The 17,995-nt window shown below is 41.9% G+C and overlaps 1 protein-coding gene and 1 non-coding gene across 4 annotated transcripts in view; both read right to left on the bottom strand.

Annotated features, from left to right (window-relative positions):
- Window positions 1–5,008, bottom strand: part of ADGB (androglobin) — a 164,493-nt gene extending 159,485 nt beyond the window's left edge. For all 3 annotated transcript variants that reach the window (XM_030316536.1, XM_032593262.1, XM_032593261.1), the window contains exon 1: window positions 4,880–5,008. In XM_030316536.1, the coding sequence (XP_030172396.1) occupies window positions 4,880–4,953 (74 nt within the window). In that variant the 5' untranslated portion in view covers window positions 4,954–5,008. The remainder of the gene's footprint in view (window positions 1–4,879) is intronic.
- Window positions 1,917–2,001, bottom strand: TRNAP-UGG. The gene has a single exon. It is a non-coding gene; the product is annotated as a tRNA-Pro (tRNA).
- Window positions 5,009–17,995: the final 12,987 nt, after the last annotated feature.

The following is a 17,995-nucleotide window of genomic DNA, read 5'->3' as shown; positions in this document are numbered from 1 at the left end:
AGAGCCTGACGCGGGGCTCGAACTCACAGACCGCGAGATCGTGACCTGGCTGAAGTCGGACGCTTAACCGACTGCGCCACCCAGGCGCCCCATCTTTGCTATGATTCTTAATGCAGCATAAAGTCCATGCAGACGATTGTTGAATTATTCCTCATAAAGCATCATTTTAATATAGAAAAATATCTATGTTTTCCCTCATAGTTTCAATCCCTTAATATAGTTTAAATCCCTTGGTCTGTCCCTCTCATTCTGCTGCGTATTCATTCTGGGTGCCTTCTGTGCCAGTCCATTCATACACAGACTGTCTATACCAGCCATCCGGATGGCTTTCTGGGACCTAAACGTTCCTGTTGCCTGCACTGACCATCTCGCTAACCTGTGCCTTCTGATTTGGGCATTGGCTGTTAGAGGAGTGAGGACAGACCAGCTCTAGTTGGAAATGATCTTCCTCTCCTCTGCCTCATAGAGTCCTCATTTTAGGAATCTCACGATGTCTCTAATCTAACCCCAAGCCAACATATGGCTCCTTCCATGATTTCTAACAAGTACCTCCTGACCAGTGTGGCATCACCATATGCTTCTTAGTTACTTCTGTATGAATCTTAAGGGCTTTTTTTGTGCTCCCCGATTACATAACCCTGGAGAGAAGATACCATGTTTCACAACTCCTTGTCCTCCCAGACCTACTGGTGACTTGGGCATGAGCAGTGCTCATTGAACAGTTCAGAAACGAACATAAAGAACAAGCTTCCCCCTAGGGAAGCATCTGTCACAGGAGCTGACCTTTCAAATCTGTTAATTGACTTTAGTTGTTGGGGTCCACAGAGGTCACCTGGGGAAATCCCAAAACTCAGTGTGAGCCCTGGGTTGTTTCCTCCTCTCCTGGTCTTTTTACTTCTGCCTTTCTCTGTGGAGCTGTGAGGACTGGACATGGGGCTAGAGGGAAGCTTTCCACTCTCTGGTGAGGAATTTCTTTCCTGATCTCTGAAGGTGGAGGAACATATGCATGTTTTCATTTAACCAGCTCTCCCTCGTGAACCTCTGGTAACCAAGAACCCACTTAATTTAATCCTCAGTAAGATATGTATCTTCTATTTTATGTTGCTTTCATAATACCCATCACAATTGGGCTTTTCTAATAGTCCCGTTTTCAAATTTTCACATAGGCTGATGTGGTGATCTTTTTTGAGAAGTCTACAAAATTTAGATATGCACTTAAGGCACTAAGGATAGATTAACTCGGGCATTATGAAATATATCTCATTCTGTTTTGGAAAGAGGTTTAATGATATTTCATCATCACTAAGAATCTACAAGGTGGCATAATTTTTGTTAGTTTAAGAGGTTGTCTGTTCATTTGACTTGGTTTGTGCTGTTGGAAGTGAAACAAAATTTTGTTGACCATAAACACTCAATTATTTCCCTTTCTCATACTGTCCATTAAAGTTCCAAAGAATTTAGTGTTAAAAAGTATAAGCTTGAACATTTCTCATAACTATGAATACTTAAAATTCATGCTTCCTTTTCTCTCTTTTAAGTTATCCATGACCTACCAAAGGCTTATATTTAGTACTTCCAAGAAAATCAAATTTTTGACTTGGTGTCACTACATATCTTTCTCATAGCGTCTAACAATGAAAGCGTCTTTACCATGCCAGTTGGTTTTCAAATTGGTTAGATTGGTTCATAATTTCTATTTATCATTAGCTATTTGATAAGGAGAGCTGCAACTTGTGACATTTGCTACGGCAACGATTTTTCCTGAAGATGGAATTTTAAAAAGATAACTTCTTTTTTTTTGTTTTAACATTTATTGTTGAGAGACAGAGACAGACAGAGCATGAGCAGGGGAGGGGCAGAAAGAGAGGGAGACACAGAATCCTAAGCAAGCTCCAGACTCTAAGCTGTCAGCACAGAGCCCAACGCGGGGCTTGAACCCACGAACCGTGAGATCGTGACCTGAGCCCAAGTCAGACGCTCAACCGACTGAGCCACCCAGGCGCCCCTAAAAAGACAACTTCTATTAGAAACCATAAATTAAATCAAAGTTTGAAATGCTTAACTCTAACAAAATCCCTCACTCATTACGGAGACACTGGAGTTTTTAAAAAATCTGATGAAGTCATGTAAGTTTGTTGCTGGAGGGAAAAATAAAGCAGAGAAGGAAGGACAGAGAGCATTGGGAGCAATTTTAATTAGATGGTTCTTCATTTAAATAAGAAAAACACTGAATGTCAGAATAGAAAAATGACATGTCCAATGTCACAAAAAAAGTTAGTGTCAGAATGAACCATGTAACAGAGATGCCATTCTTCCTGATACAGGGAAACAGAGCAAATGATAATAAGTTCACCTAATGTCAAGACTGACAATTCAGCTCTCTGGCGTAACTTGTATTAATGACTCAAAGTCACATTTACTTCTGAATTTGGTCAGAGCTGGACATAGATGCCTCTGCTTTCTCAGTTGTAACATCTCATTTTTTGCACTTTGCCAACAGCAGATCGGATTAGAAAGGGAGGGAGAACCAGGCTTTAATCCAACCCAGAAGGGATGGAAATCAAGCTAGGTCCCTAACCTATGAGCTCATTTAATCAACAAGTGGCAATGCTCAGTACTAGCCAGCATGCTAGGCAAAAGCCAGACGTGTCCCCATTATGACACATAATTTTAGGGAATAAAAGAGGTAGGCTGGCGACTGGTATTTTCAAGGCTCTGCAGACCTTTTCTCTCATTTCCAGATCTAGCACCACAGTAGAGTTGGTTGCAACTATCGGCTGTGTAACTGCAAGGTGTGGTAAAATAATATGTAAAAGTTAGTATAAATGCCCCCAGCACATTTCAAACGACAATTACACTGGAGCCTTGACAGACTTCGATCTCTAGGCCCCATGCTGGGTGGTACCTTATCTTTTAATGACGACTAAGCCTGGTAGCTATGATTGGATTTTCAGTTAAACTTAGAGGGCCGACTTGATTTATAACAAACTTCACATTCTGTCACATAATGCTATAGTAAAATCTAATGGTTTGATGTTTAATCCTCAATAGATAGTTTCTGGCAAAGCCTAGATTTTGTGTACCTATTTGCCTTTGCTCTTCTATTTTCACAAATATACATGTTCAGTTTTATTGACATAATTCAACTCAGATGTTTTCTGGAAAAAATTAACATGTTAGAAATAACATTATCATCTCAAAAAGAAATGGGAAGTGCTGGAGAGGAGAGAGTTAGCATCTTATCAGTAAGCACCTTATCTCTCTCATGTGACACACCCATCATAGGACCAGGCCCTGTACTGTGCTTTATGGTATCTCGTTTGATCATTTTATTTTTTTCCTTAATAATCTCATCTCTCCCAGGATATAAACTCTTTAAAGTCAAAGATTTCCCCCAAACTCCTTAAGAGTTATAAGCCTTCAACATGTATTAATTATAACCATCATTGACTAGGGTTTTTTTTTTTAATATATTCAATAATTCTTTTGCAACCCTTTCATAACCTCTTATTTAATCACTGTCATTCATTCATTAAATAAGCATTTCTGAGTGTCTGCTACTTATGATCCAGGAATCACTTTAGGTACTAAGGAGTCAACAGCATATCAAATAGAAAAAGAAAAAGTTCTACCGTCATGGAACTTACATTCTATCCTGAAGACATATAAATAAACATAATTTTTAAAAAGTAAAATATGTAGTATTTAAAAGAACAAAAATTTTAAGAAAAATAAAGCAGGAAAGGAAAATATGGAGGGCTTTTTTTGTTTGTTTGTTTGTTTGTTTGTTTGTTTTGTTTGCTTGTTTTGGTTTTTGGTTTTAGCAGGAAAATGGGTGTTGTGATTTTAAAACAGTTGGCCAAAGAAGCTGACATGAGAAAATGACATTTAGGTACACACTTAAAGGAGATGAGGGAGAAAACCATACAAAAATCTGGGGGAAGCGCTTTCAAGCAGCAGAAATAGCAAGTGCAAAGGCCCCGAGGTAGGAACAGCACAGGGGTATTCCAGGGAGTGGAGAGGAGACTAGTATGTGAACAAGGGGGTGGTAAAGTTAGAAATGTAATAAGAGCCTGATCTTATAGGACCTCGTAGGCCTTGTACTTATAAGAATGGAAGTTATTAGTAAATGTTGAAATGACCTGACCTACATTGGTATTTAGCAGGAGAGCGATCTTGTTAAAATCACTTGTGTATGTAATATAGTACCTGAAATTTAAGTTAATAAAATGAATGGGTTATCTGCCAGGTAGTTGGAAGCCTGCTTACGAGCAAAGACAGAACTGGGGACTAGGGAATCAGGAACATGGGAATGAGTGCGGAAGAGGAGTTATATTAGTAACGTGAACTACATATTGATATAGTTTTAACTTTTTAAAACCATTTTACATCTGATGGCATCTGATTAAAGGCCTTTACTTGTCCTACTGAGGCAGATACAAAATAGGGAATCACCATTAAGCATTAAGGTCAAAGTTCTCTTTCTGTCTCTCTATCTCTGTCTCTGTCTGTCATTACTGGGGCCAGACATGACCATAACTGGACAGCCTTTGAGCTATGCCTCTTCCTTAAGGCAGCTGCAACCCTTCTAAGAGCCAGGGTGGCCTATGAAGGAAGTGAGGAGGGGCGGGTAGAGAGGGGGGTTCACGGATGGAAACCAGAAGTGCAGCTGGGCAGCTGAGTCAGGGAAACCAGGGGCTCTGGGAAGGGGACGGATCAAGACAGGCATGGGGTTCCCAGCGAGGATAGAGAAGCAGCGAGCAGGCCAGCCCCACTCCCGCCCTGGCAGAGCCTGCTGCAGGGAAGCAGCAGCCCGGGGAGGAGGGGTCAGGCCAAGAGGTTAGGCCGGGGGTGGGATGGGCAGGCAAAGGTCCCTTACTCTTTAGATTTATCCGATCCGTGCGCCGAATTGATACGATGCACTTCTCTCTTTTTGGCTTGTTTGGAGGCCATGGCACAGGCGGACTCAGGCCCCAGGACCCTGCGCGGACTGCGCTCGGAGCGAGCAGCCGGCCTCGGCCCGGCCCGGCTCCGCGTCTGCTGTTGCCAGGAGACGGCGGCCAAGCGTCTGCTGCCGGGCGGGGGCGGATCCCCGGCTCCTCCACCGCGACTCTGCGGCCGCGGGTGGGGCGGCTGACGCGGTGAGTTCAGGTCTCCAAATCCAGGTGGGAACCTAGCAGTTGGGTGTCCGGGGAGGAACTCGGAGGGACTGGATTTCACGCTAGGATTGATGGGCAGCTCTGAAAAATTGCAGCCGTATCAGGTCCGCTCTACCTGGCTGTACTCTTCAGAGCCAGACACACTGTTTATTCTCTCTTGGATTTTCAGTTGTTTGAAGATGGATTATTATGCGATGTCGCCTCTCTCCAGGTCTTCTCCCCGCTGAACAAGTTCTTTCAATTATAACTAAGGAGACGTTATGGACGAACTGAATTTGCTAATGGCTTGAAAAGGGCGGGGCCAGAAATGAATACAGGGCAGTGCGGGGGAGATCCCGGCAGGGAAGGCAAGATCAGGGCACCCTAGTCGCTCAAGTTTAGCTAATAATGAATGAAGTCTGTGACGAAAAAGTCCAGTGTCCCTGTTGTTCGTGTGAAAGAAAACATTCAAGTCATAGAATCCAGTGGCCCTTGATACACTCGCTTGAGAAGGTGCTGGAGACAGAAGAAACAGATCCAAGAAAACCAAGACCTATTAAGACTCAAGCCTAACGCTCAGCCAGCCAGTCCCTGGCGGTATTTATTAGTCATCCTGCCTTGGCAAGTTCTTCCTTGTGAGCCTCAATTTACTCATTTGCAATCAGGAGATGCTAACATCTAACTCACAATGCTGTCTTGAAAATAAGTATGTGTGTAAAATGTTTAGCACACGATGAAAGCACAGCATATAGGAGCCCCTGTTCCAGAGATGACAGCCCAAATGCCATCAGAGAGTGGGCAGATAATGTGAATAAATGAAGTTGGAAAATGCTTAGACTGGAAACACTTGAAAACTTATTATAACGAAGCAAAATATTGTGCAGGCCCGATGCAATTTCACCATAGAGAAATTTGACCGTGCACAGACCTGAGGTTTAGAACCCCGATCACTCTTTGGGCTCTCCCATGACCCTAGAAATAATTAACTATTTTTAAATTTTTGTTTAATGTTTATTTATTTTGAGAGAGAGAAAGAGAGAGAGAGAGAGAGAGGGACAGACAGAGTGCGAGTAGGGGAGGGGCAGAGAGAGAGAGGGAGACACAGAATCCGAAGCAGTCTCCAGGCTCTGAGCTGTCAGCACAGAGTCCGAAGCGGGGCTCGAACCCAGGAACCGTGAGATCATGACCTGAGCCGAAGTCAGAGGCTCAACCAACTGAACCACCCAGGCACCCCATAATTAACTATTTTTAAATAATCCCCTCTGCTCTTGGGACTAGGCAATGCTCAGAAGCCCAGCTCTGCAGGGGAAAACCAGCTTCCTCAAAAGCAAATCGTTCGACTCTCCTGACAAATGAATGCCCAGCCCTGTCTACTCAGCATAGCCTTTGTGTGGCAGACTGTCCCAATCTTATTGTTATTGGGGGTTGCACAGATAACAATCAGGCAGCGATTTCATTATATTTCTATATGCAAGATAAATAACTTCAGCCCATTTTATGATTGAAAAAGTGCCCTACAAACATCCCCTTTATACGTGGGAAAAAAAATGAAGACATTTTGAAGACCCTGCCTCATGTATCCCAAGGATGAAATTTCCAGAGAACTCTCCTGAATGAAAGCAGAGGACCAAACTTTGAGAAAATATTATTTAACACCAAATCTTATCAGAGGAATCAAATGCATAACCAGAAGCATATACGAAGATGAGTGGCTAAAAATAGCACAATTTTAAGCAATCAACCCATTAACGGGTGAGTTTCATCTTGAGCCAAGGCCATCCCTGAAGCCATTTGTTAATGGTTGCAAGATGCCAAGACCCTTGGAGAAGAAAAGTCTTAGCAATTAAGTAATCTTCAGCCCACCCATAGTTTATAGATGAAAACCCCCAGACCAAGAAGAGAGAAGTGTCTTGCCAAGAGTTTCTGGCTGCTGGTGTAGTCTAGACCAGAGGCGTTAAAGGAAAGAGCACTGGTTGAAGCCAAACATATCACTACACCCACTCAGAGACTACTTTCTCATCTATTAAATTAGGATAAAAATAAAGGAGTTGACATAAGGATGGAATGAGATAATATTTTTTTTTAAATATGAAATGCTTATTCATTCTTAGTCCGGTGTTCTTTCTCCTTTATTATGCTATGTATGCAGCATGCATAAACAGAATTTCTCTTCTTTCTGCAACTAAACTCTGGTCAGGCCATGATTCCAAGAGATAAATATGCTCTTTGTGAAACCATAAGATGGTATTCATATGTGCCAGTGCAAAAAGGACAATTGGCCCTACATCTATATATATATATATATTTTTGTCCGTATTATGGACAGGTGGTAATCATGGTCAATGCCATTATGTAATAGCAGTGATTTATTACATTCCTGGCACACCCCGGGCTTAGGAAGGCACGCTAGCTCCTTAGGGAATAGGCTTTAGAAACAAACTTGAATTTTAATACTGACTGAGTTACCCTGGATTGGTTATTTATACTCTCTGAATTCCATTTTCTTCATTTGTGAAAGGAGAAGAATAATACTCTAGCTCAGATGTTATGTTTGGAACATCATAAGCACTCAGATAATGATAGCTAACATCGCCTTTTGCAGGTAAAGAAAGTGAAGTGCAGAGAAGTAAAGAGACTTACTTGCCTGACGTGGGGCGGTTGGCAGAGCACGATTAGCCACACACCGCAGGCTTCGCTCTCCGCCCTACTCCAGGCTAACCACCCTTGCTACAACCTTCCAGGGTCACAAATCCAAATAGTTGCCCCGCAACTCAGCTTATGGATTTCCAAGTTCTCTGACTGTTTAATAAACTCCAAAGGCTGAGAAACAGGGCTTGTATTTTATTAGAACTACCCACGGTAGAGCCTCTCTCCAATCTATGTTTATCTTTTTCGAAGAAGAGTTATTTGGCTTCAGGCGGCAGGAATGCTACCCTGCTCCATAGGGAAGTGGTTAGAAATACTTCCCCATGCCTGCACAAACAGAACAGGCAGGGCTCTCTGGTCTACTTGGGGATCTGCTGAAATGGGGAAGTGAACTGCGGTAAACATTCTGCCGCCCAGCATAGGGAGTCCCAGAGGACTGAGGCAGGGCGGGCTATTGCAGAGAGAGGGGAAGCATTTCTGTTTCTTCAAGTCCTAGCTCGTAGCTCAGGGTGGCTTCGGACACTTGGTCCCACAGTCAGAGACAATAACGTCAAAGGTGCTCAGCCACCTCTTTGCAGTCGGGTCAGTTATAAGTTGCCTCGAATTTAACCAATCAAGTGAGAAGGTGTAAATTCTCCACGTTCCGCTTATGGCTCAGGTTAGCTGTCCTTTTCATACCCTGCTCTTGAATTGTCATCTCTCTTTGACACTCATATCATTTTCTTCAATTTGCCACAGAGCTTTATGTGTGTTAAAATTCTCAGCATACCCTGCCCTATTTTTATCCTTACTTACACCCTGGCCCTTCTCATCCGCTAGCCTTCAAGGGCCTGAGAGCAGGGCGTGTTCTAGTGTTAATCTTCTTCACCAAATTCGGTTGAAATTCGCAAGCCCCCTGGGCATCTCATCATCAGAGCTCAGGCCGACTGAGAGCTTGCTGTATGCTTGGCACTCTGTTAAGCTCTTTTCCTGCATTAATGCACATAATTCGTATAAACACCCTAGGAATTTGTTAATAATACAATCTCTCTCTCTTTTTTGTAAACACGGAAATAGGCGGAAAAGTGAAAATAAATTAGTGTCAGGCAGGATTCTAGCCCATGCAGTCTGGTGCCAGACTCTTCCTCTTTTTACAACCACATTATTCTGCCTCTGACTCACTTAGAGGTCACGACTCTGTGATGGATACAATCAGCCCATTTTATGGAGAAGAAAGGTGAGCTTTTGCCCAAAGTCCAAGGCACAGAGGGAGTGGAGCCATAATGTAAATGTGAGCAGCCTGGCTTCAGACTGCCCACTATTACATCATTCTGTATTGCATTGCATTGTATTATATTGTATTTCTTGATTGTGGCAAGAACACTTAGTACGAGATCTACCCTCCTAACATATTTGTGAGTGTACTATACAGTATTGTTAATTATAGGCACAATCCCCACAATTTATTCATCTTGCAAAATTAAAGCTTTATACCGGTGGTCACTCTTCAGCTCTCTGCTACACTGCCCCCTTTGAACAGAGGGCCTACAGAGAAATGGTTATTGTGTCATCGAAAATATTATTAAAAGTTGCAGCTTCGATGCAGTTTTGTCCCCTAACGTTCTGTCTCTTCAGAGCCCACTAGTTATGGAGGATTTGAATCCTGCAGATATGGTGCCAAATGTCCCTGCCAGAGAGAGCCTCATTATTTTGGATAAACCGTAACTTAGAGTTTTAATTATCTTTGAGAAGAAATTTCTGGTAGAGTTTCTTTAAAAATGGAAGACGAAGGAAATACGGTATTTTCATGACACTCGCTGAAAAATTATTCCTATTTTGATTAGCTGTATAATTAATAAGCAATAGTTTTCCTGAGTATACTAAAACATTTCATCAGGTGGCATAATAACCTGCCGCTGAATAATGCTACTAATCCAGATACCCCTTCTGGATAAAGGCGCTCCCTCTGCTACTGGAAGACACTGTGTCACTCGCCCCAAGAAGAGCTTCTCCCTAAAGGCTACCTGCACCTCACTCATGTATGTGAGGGAGTGGGTATAACTGGGACAATTCTGGAAGCTTCTTGAGGCCTCTGTTACAACGGCATTGCAGTTTATTTTATTCTGCCCAAACTTGCTTGCTTTACACTCAGAGAAGTTACCCAGCACACTCAATAATAAACATCATGCATGCAAACCTCCAAGTGTTAGAGTCGATTTCCCGAACGTTGGCCCAGGATCGTTGATTTCAGGCATGATTCTAGTGAGTGGCCTTTCAAATGAGATTTAGAAAGGTTACTGCTCTGAAGCAAGGTGCAGCAACAGGACATGAATTTACCTTCTCACATGCAACAACTAATAAACTGAATAGAATAGATGAAGACATCAATATTGAAAGGCAGTATTCCCCAAGAGGTAGAAAACAAAAAAAGACAGGCTTTATAACTGTCCTAGCTTACTGTGAGGCTCTGACATAGGGTGGGGAACCCAGGCAGAGCCTGATGGTGCCCTTGAGTTGGGGAGACAGAGCTGGAGTCCAGGGAAGCTTTGTGGCTAAGGTTCCCAGCGCAGAGTATGAGGGGGAAAGCCCTGTGCAGGAGGAGACCCTTGGAGGGTAGGCCCTCAGTGTCTGAGTGCTGATCTGTAGGAGCATGTGAAGAAATGTCCCAAGGCCATGGAAAAACCAGGAGACTGAAACGTTCTCTGAGCTTACATGGGGCCTGTTCCCACCAGGAACATAGTGTCTGTTCCAACTGGCATGATTGGAAAAATCTCATAATTCAAAGGGAACCGCTTGTGGCATTTTCCTCCCTCAGTAAGGGTGAAAGTTTCACCATCTACATATGCTTCATTGTTCCATCCAACAACCTTAAAAGCAGAAGCTGAAATAAACTGTTTCCATGTAAGTTAACAGCTTCCCTGAACAAATCTTAAGAATGTTCATAGGAATACAAATATAACGAGCACCCAACAGGTAAGTTTCAAAATGACTGGTATCCAATAAAGATTACCAGGCATGAAAATATGTCCCATTAAAAGGAGAAAGAAAAAAAAAAACAAAAACAAAAACAAAAAAAAAAAACCCAGCCACTTGAACAGGACTCAGGGGAAAAAAAAAAAAAAAAAAAAAAAACACCATGGATGATGGAATTAGACAGGTATTATTAAAATAGTTATTATAGGGGCGCCTGGGTGGCGCAGTCGGTTAAGCGTCCGACTTCAGCCAGGTCACGATCTCGCGGTCCGTGAGTTCGAGCCCCGCGTCGGGCTCTGGGCTGATGGCTCGGAGCCTGGAGCCTGTTTCCGATTCTGTGTCTCCCTCTCTCTCTGCCCCTCCCCCGTTCATGCTCTGTCTCTCTCTGTCCCAAAAATAATAAATAAACGTTGAAAAAAAAAAATAGTTATTATAACTGTATTCCATGTGTTCAGGAAGCTAGCAAAAAAATTGAATATGTTAAGCTCAACTTAAGAATATCTAAAACTGCAAACACAATGTTAATATTGAAAAACATGCATAGGGGATGGGATCGAGGCATATTAGATACTGCAGAAGAGCAGATTAGTGGATTTGAAGACAAAACAATAGAAATACTCCAAAATGAAAAGGAGAAAAAGAGACTTAAAAAAAAAATGAAGAGGAGATCATTAGGGAGCTGGAAAACAACCTCAAATGGACTAGTACATGTGCAGTTGGAGCCCTGAATGGGCAGGGAGGGTGGGCAGGTGCGAGAAGAAAATACAGAAAAACTTGAATGGAAACATAATGATTGAAAAATTTCCAAATTTTGTAAAATCCATAAATCCCAGGGACTTAATAAACCCAAAGCCCAATAAACATGAAAATACTACACCCAGGGACATCATGATTGGATGGATCAGAAACACAGTTAAAGGGAAGATCTTGAATTGGAAATTCAGAGCTGACCAACAGGTAATGAGGAGCCCATCACAGGTGACAGAGGGAGAACCTGGGAATGCAGTGCTGCTGTGGAAAACTGGGACGGGTGTTCATGGAAGAGAGTGCACCAACAGGTATTTCCCAGGCTTATGAGAGGTTCCAGAAATAGTTATTATAAGAACTAAAGGGGTGCCTGAGTGGCTCAGTCGGTTGGGCGTCTGACTTCGGCTCAGGTCATGATCTTGCAGTCTGTGAGTTTGAGCCCCACGTCGGGCTCTGTGCTGACAGCTCAGAGCCTGGAGCCGGCTTCAGATTCCGTCTCTGTGTCTCTCTGCCCCTCCCCTGCTCTCACTGTGTCTCTCTCTCAAAAATAAAAACATAAAAAAAATTTTTAAAAAGAACTAAAAACCTGGAAGGCTTTTTCCATATTAAAATATGAAATACAGTTATAATAATAACTGTTTTAATATATCAATCTATTAAATTGTCACCTATGTCATTTCTGGGCCAATTTTAGTTGATTTGATTTCCCCCTCCTAATGGGATATGTATTTTCCTCCTTACTTGCTACATTTTTTTATTAGCTCCAAGACCTAGTGAATTTTACCTTTTGGGTGCTGGCACCATCTACTACAAATAATAATATTTATTTCTTTTGTAATTTTAACTTAATTGTGCTTATCTAGAGATTTAGCTTGCCTAGAGATTTAATTTTACGCATCAGATATTTCCAAATAGGTGAATAAGATGTTGTTTCTGTCAGCGAAGAATTCACAATCTTGTGGAACAAGCGGAAACCAGAACAGATAATTACAAAATGATGCAATGAATTCTACAGGAAAGATGTGAGTCAGGCACAGTGGAAGCCCCGAGTGTGGTTATCCAAAGGGATGTCCTCAGCACACGTGACTGGAAACAAGCATCGAGAGAAAGCCGGCAGCATGTGGGCGCAGGCACGGAAGAGATACGGTGTGACAGCGGGAGTGACAATTCAGATCTGGATCACGGAACAGCCCTGGGTAACTTGCTGCGGCCAGAAGTTCTGGATGGTGAGAGGTGGTGCTTTGAGGGCCTGGGAAGAGTGCACGAGGAGATGAAAGGACCCTTGTGCTGACAAATGCCATCAAATTAATTTAAGACACACAGCAGACCAAGTTTATTGATGTGTAGACTTAAGCGTCGACCAAACTCCATCACATACTAGAAAGTATGAGTTAGGCGAGCTATTTAGACTCTGAACCTAATTGTATTTGTCCAAAAAAAAAAGGTTATAAATGGATAATTGTGATGACTGATCGAGATGCTCATGTGACAACAACAAAACAAAGTTTAGTGCCGTCGTTCTCCTGAAGCACTGTTACTTGTACCTATGACAGTTTTAAAATAATTTGACAAAAACTGCAGTTGCAAAAAGGAAGTAACGATTCTGGGTTAGAGTGATCTATGAGAGCTTTAAGGAGCTTTAAAAAAACTTTACAAATTCGGGGAAAGGTAAAAAAAGAAATTAGTTTGAAGTATAACTTTAGAATGTGATAATTACAAGGAAAAAGGCAAGGCTTTCTGATTGTAATGGTGTGTGTATTTCCACAAAACAAAACAAAACAAAACAAAACAAAACAAAACAAAACGCCCTCACCTTAGATACCTGGTTAAGACAGTTAAAAGTCCTTCCCTCTTTCAATTTCTAGTGATTCTTTACATTCACGAAGCTTGTTCCGTTTTCCACACATTTATATCTCATGCTTATTGTAGGAATGCTATTTATTACAAAAAAGTTAACATTTATAAATGTACTGTCGTGTTTAAAAATACAGACCTTGGGGCGCCTGGGTGGCTCAGTCAGTTAAGCGGCCGACTTCGGCTCAGGTCATGATCTTGCGGTCCGTGGGTTCGAGCCCCGTGTCGGGCTCTGGGCTGATGGCTCAGAGCCTGGAGCCTGCTTCCGATTCTGTGTCTCCCTCTCTCTCTGCCCCTCCCCCGTTCATGCTCTGTCTCTCCCTGTCTCAAAAATACATAAAACGTTAAAAAAAAAAAATACAGACCTTAAAATTAATCAGAAGTGTGGTACAGGGGAGAAATTTAAACTACACTTTTGTCACAAAAGGATTGATTTTGGAATTATAAAGTATGAAGACAAATAAAAATACCTCCAGCCTCATCTTCCAGAAATGTCAATTGATACCATTTTGATGTACAGACCCTTCCCTTATGTACACAAATCACATACACAAAATTGCAATTTTACTACTTGACTTTTTCACTTAGCCACATTGCCAATATTTACCCTTGCCATTTAATAATTTTCTACCTCACAATTTTCCTAGCTGTGTAGTAAACCATCATATGAGGACACTTAACCACTGTCCTATTGTTGGACTTTTAAGTCGTTTCTTATATGTAATTAATGTGAGTAACAAGCTAATGAAACACAGTAGAGTAAAGATGAGCAGGCATGAGGCCTGCTCATCCAAGATCAGCTCTGAGGGGTTTGGGAAAAGTCATTTTACCTCTCTGAGTTCCAGGTTTCTCACTTAGAAAACTTCCTGGCTGGACACAGATGCCAGCACTTCCGGGATGGAAGAACACTTTGGTGGGAAAGGTTTTGAGTTGGGTGCTCTGGTGGAGAACTCTCAACCACGGGAAGGTAGGAGAACAGCCTACAATTTGTGTGTGGTTTGCCGAACTAAAACAGCAAGAAAGCATAGAAATACCCCTGCTTCTGCTAGCTCTTTCCTTTCCTCTGAGGACCAAGGAGGATTGACATCCAAACTTGCCTTCTCTTCTAGATTCCAAGCACGCACGGAATCTAGGGGTCTGTTGGAGGATGAAGCTTCCAGGTGTGATTGGGCATTTTACAGTGTTTTGCATTTGTGTATATTTTCAGCTTCCTAAACACATTTTTGAAAAACACGGTCTAAAAGTATGTGTTAAAGGTAACTCATTTAAATTGTTTGTTTTAACAAGGAGTCTTTTGGTTTGTTTGCTTAATGGAGCTAAAATTCAAGAATGGAAGAGAAAGAAGAGCATTGGGTAATAAAAGTTCTGTCAAATAAATATTGACTCATTCTTTCATTTAACAGATATATATTGAACATCTACTGTGTTCCAGTCCCAGTTGCTGGGGATAGAGAGATATAGGGAGGGCAACTGGTCTTAAGTTGTATTAAGATCTTATTAAGATTAAGATCTTGAACTCTTGAACTTTACATGCGCAAAATATATAATGTTGTTACCGTATGTCAGATGAGGTTAATTACTAAGCAGGAAAAAGGAACCAGGATAAAGAAAATGGGAAATGTGAGAACTAGGAGGAAGTTGCTATATCACATCCAGGGCACAGAAATGGCCACGCTGTGCATCTAAAGAGAGAACGGACGGACGTAAGAGATGAAGCCATTCGGAGCTCTGGGGGAAAGATGATTCCAGGCAAGGTCAACAGCTACTAATTTTTTGAGGCGGGAGGGTATGTGTTGTGCTATATTACCACCAATGAGTAGAACGAGCAGAACAAGGAGAAACGGAGTAAAAGATGACGTCAGATGGTGACTCCACTTAACGTGGCGAGTGGTGAGTAATGTATGGAGTTGTCGGATCAATACGTTTTACGCCTGAAACTAATATTGCCTGTCAATTATGCTTCAATCATAAAAACAATTCACCAGATTTCCACTTACAAAAAGACGGAGTCAGAGAGACAGTAGAGTGGCAGATCCAACAGGCCCCTGTCAGGTATGTGGCATTTACGCTGAGTCAGATGGAAACAATCTGAGGATGTGGAACAGAGAAGTTACATGATCTGGCAATTTAGGTTTTAAAGTGATCTTTTTAGGTGCTTTGTGGAAAATAGGCATGGGTGAGTATGGAGGGATGAGGAGGGAAAAAGCTAGGGAAAACAAGTTAAAATGCTACTGTGAAGATTTCGAGAAATGCAATATTGTCCATGCCTGGGCAAATGTGTAGGAGGGTGAGACTGGTCTGGTCCTTGGTGCGTTTCCATCTATAGGCAAGAAGGTACGTAGGGTATGGGATAAAAGAGAAATCAAGGATGGCAGCAAGGATGTTGGCCTGAGTGACTTAAAGGATAGAACTGAGGTACCTGGGTGGCTCAGTCGGTTAAGCGTCTAACTTCAGCTCAGGTCATGATCTCAAGGTTCCTGAGTTTGAGCCCTGCATCAAGCTCTCAGTGCCAAAGCCCGCTTCAGATCCTCTGTTCCCCTCTCTCTCTGCTCCTCCCTAGCACTCTCTTTTTCTCCCTCTCTTTCTCTCAAAAATAAAAAGAAAACCTTTTTTAAAATGTTTTAAAAAATAAAAGAATGGCACTGCCTTTCACTGAAAAGGGACCAAGGGAAAGATTTGAGGAACAGAAGGTTTGGGGGAGAAAATCTGGAGTTCAGGTTTGAACATGTTCGGTTTTAGATGCCACTGGAAGCTTAAGTGGAGAGTTCACAGAAGGAGCTGCATATGAGGCTGGAGCTTAGGGGACAGGTCTGGGTTAGGGTTAGAAACTTGGGGGTCATAATCACAAAATGAATTCCCTGAATAACTTCACCCATACCATAAAAATATATTTTAGTGTTACAAGAATATATGGGGAAAAAATCAGGTCAGAAAATGATCAATAAGGTTTTATGCTTGAATCTTTCTGGATATAAAGTCACTCTGGTTATTATATATAAATCAATCTGTGCTACTTAGACAAAATTCCACGTTAGAACAATGTCTTTAGATGACTACTCTAGCTTATGAAAAACATCGTTCTCCCTCTACACAGAGCAGCTGTTGACTTAAATGAAATTTGTGTCAGGTTTCACGAGCAATCATTATATTTTACAGCCAGAATGATCTTAATGACCTCATTTAATGTAGGACTTCATTTTATAGAAAGAAGAAAAAAAGTTCAAAAGCAAAGTCATTCTGCTTGTGTCCTTATTAATTATTTACTTAATACAACAAATATTTACTGAGACTAAGTGCTGGTGACGGTCCAATGGTTGAGGTGAAACAGTCAACAACACAAGTAGAGACTCTATCACATGGAATTTACAGTCTCTTTGGGGAGCTGGAAACAAACAAATATGCAAATCTACTATATGACACAATCGAAGAAAAACAAGTGAAGAAAAACAAATCATGACAATGGCAGGGTGATAAGCAATTTATTGACCAAATTGGGACACTTCTTATAATAAGAGCAGTTGAAAACTAAGCAGGATGCCATGTCAAAAGGCATAAGCTGGAGTGTCCGGCCTTGACAAATGAAAATGTGAGTCACCCAGATAAATTGGATAGGGGGTGCAGAAGGAGCGAGTCAGGTTTATTTCATACAAAGTAGTCAGGAGGAAAGGGCGCCTCAGTGGCTCAGTCAGTTGGGGGTCCGACTCTTGCTCTCTGCTCAGGTCGTGATCTCATGGTTCGTGAGTTCAAGCCCTGCATGGAACAGCCGTGAGCACAGAGCCTGCTTGGGATTCTGTCTCTCCTTCTCTCTGCTCCTCACCTGCTTGTGCTTTCTCTCTCTCAAAATAAGTAAATAAACTTAAAAAAAATTACAAAGTAGTCGGGAGTCAGGTGATATGGTGGCATCTAAGGAGAGATTGAAAACAGTGAGGGAGAAAGACATGGATGTATTTGGAGTAGACTATTGCTGGCAAAAGAAACAACAATGAAAAGTCTCTGGAGGAGAGAGGTGTCTGGAGAAACAGCAAGGGGGTCAGTATAGTTGCTAGAGAGGGAACAAGAAAACAAATGGTAGGCATTGAGGCTGGATGATGTAGAAATGTTTAGTTATTAAAATAATTTTGGTGTTTATGATGTTTGATAGAAGTCACCTTCGTTAGTTATGAAATGGGGAGTAATATCGAATTTTCATTTTAACATTTTTATTTATTTTTGGGACACAGAGAGACAAAGCATGAACGGGGGAGGGGCAGAGAGAGAGGGAGACACAGAACTGGAAACAGGCTCCAGGCTCTGAGCCATCAGCCCAGAGCCCGACGCGGGGCTCGAACTCACGGACCGCGAGATCGTGACCTGGCTGAAGTCGGACGCTCAACCGACTGCGCCACCCAGGCGCCCCTCGAATTTTCATTTTAATAAAACAATCTGGCTGCTCTATTGACGATAGATTGAAGTGGGGACAGGGGATTAAAAATAATACCATTTACAATGCCACCAAAAAAAAAAAAAACATTACTCAGTAATAAATTTAACAAGAGCCATCCAAGGCTGTTACCTGAAGATTTTATTGCTAAAATTAAAGAAGACCTATATAAATGGAGAAATGCATCATATTCATAGGTTAGAAGACTCAGTATTACAAACATGTCAATTTCCCAAAA

Source organism: Lynx canadensis, chromosome B2 (assembly GCF_007474595.2).
Source record: "Lynx canadensis isolate LIC74 chromosome B2, mLynCan4.pri.v2, whole genome shotgun sequence".
In the NCBI taxonomy this organism is placed as follows: domain Eukaryota; kingdom Metazoa; phylum Chordata; class Mammalia; order Carnivora; family Felidae; genus Lynx; species Lynx canadensis.
Note: the sequence above shows the minus strand (reverse complement) of the source record. Positions and strands in the feature narration are given on the sequence as shown.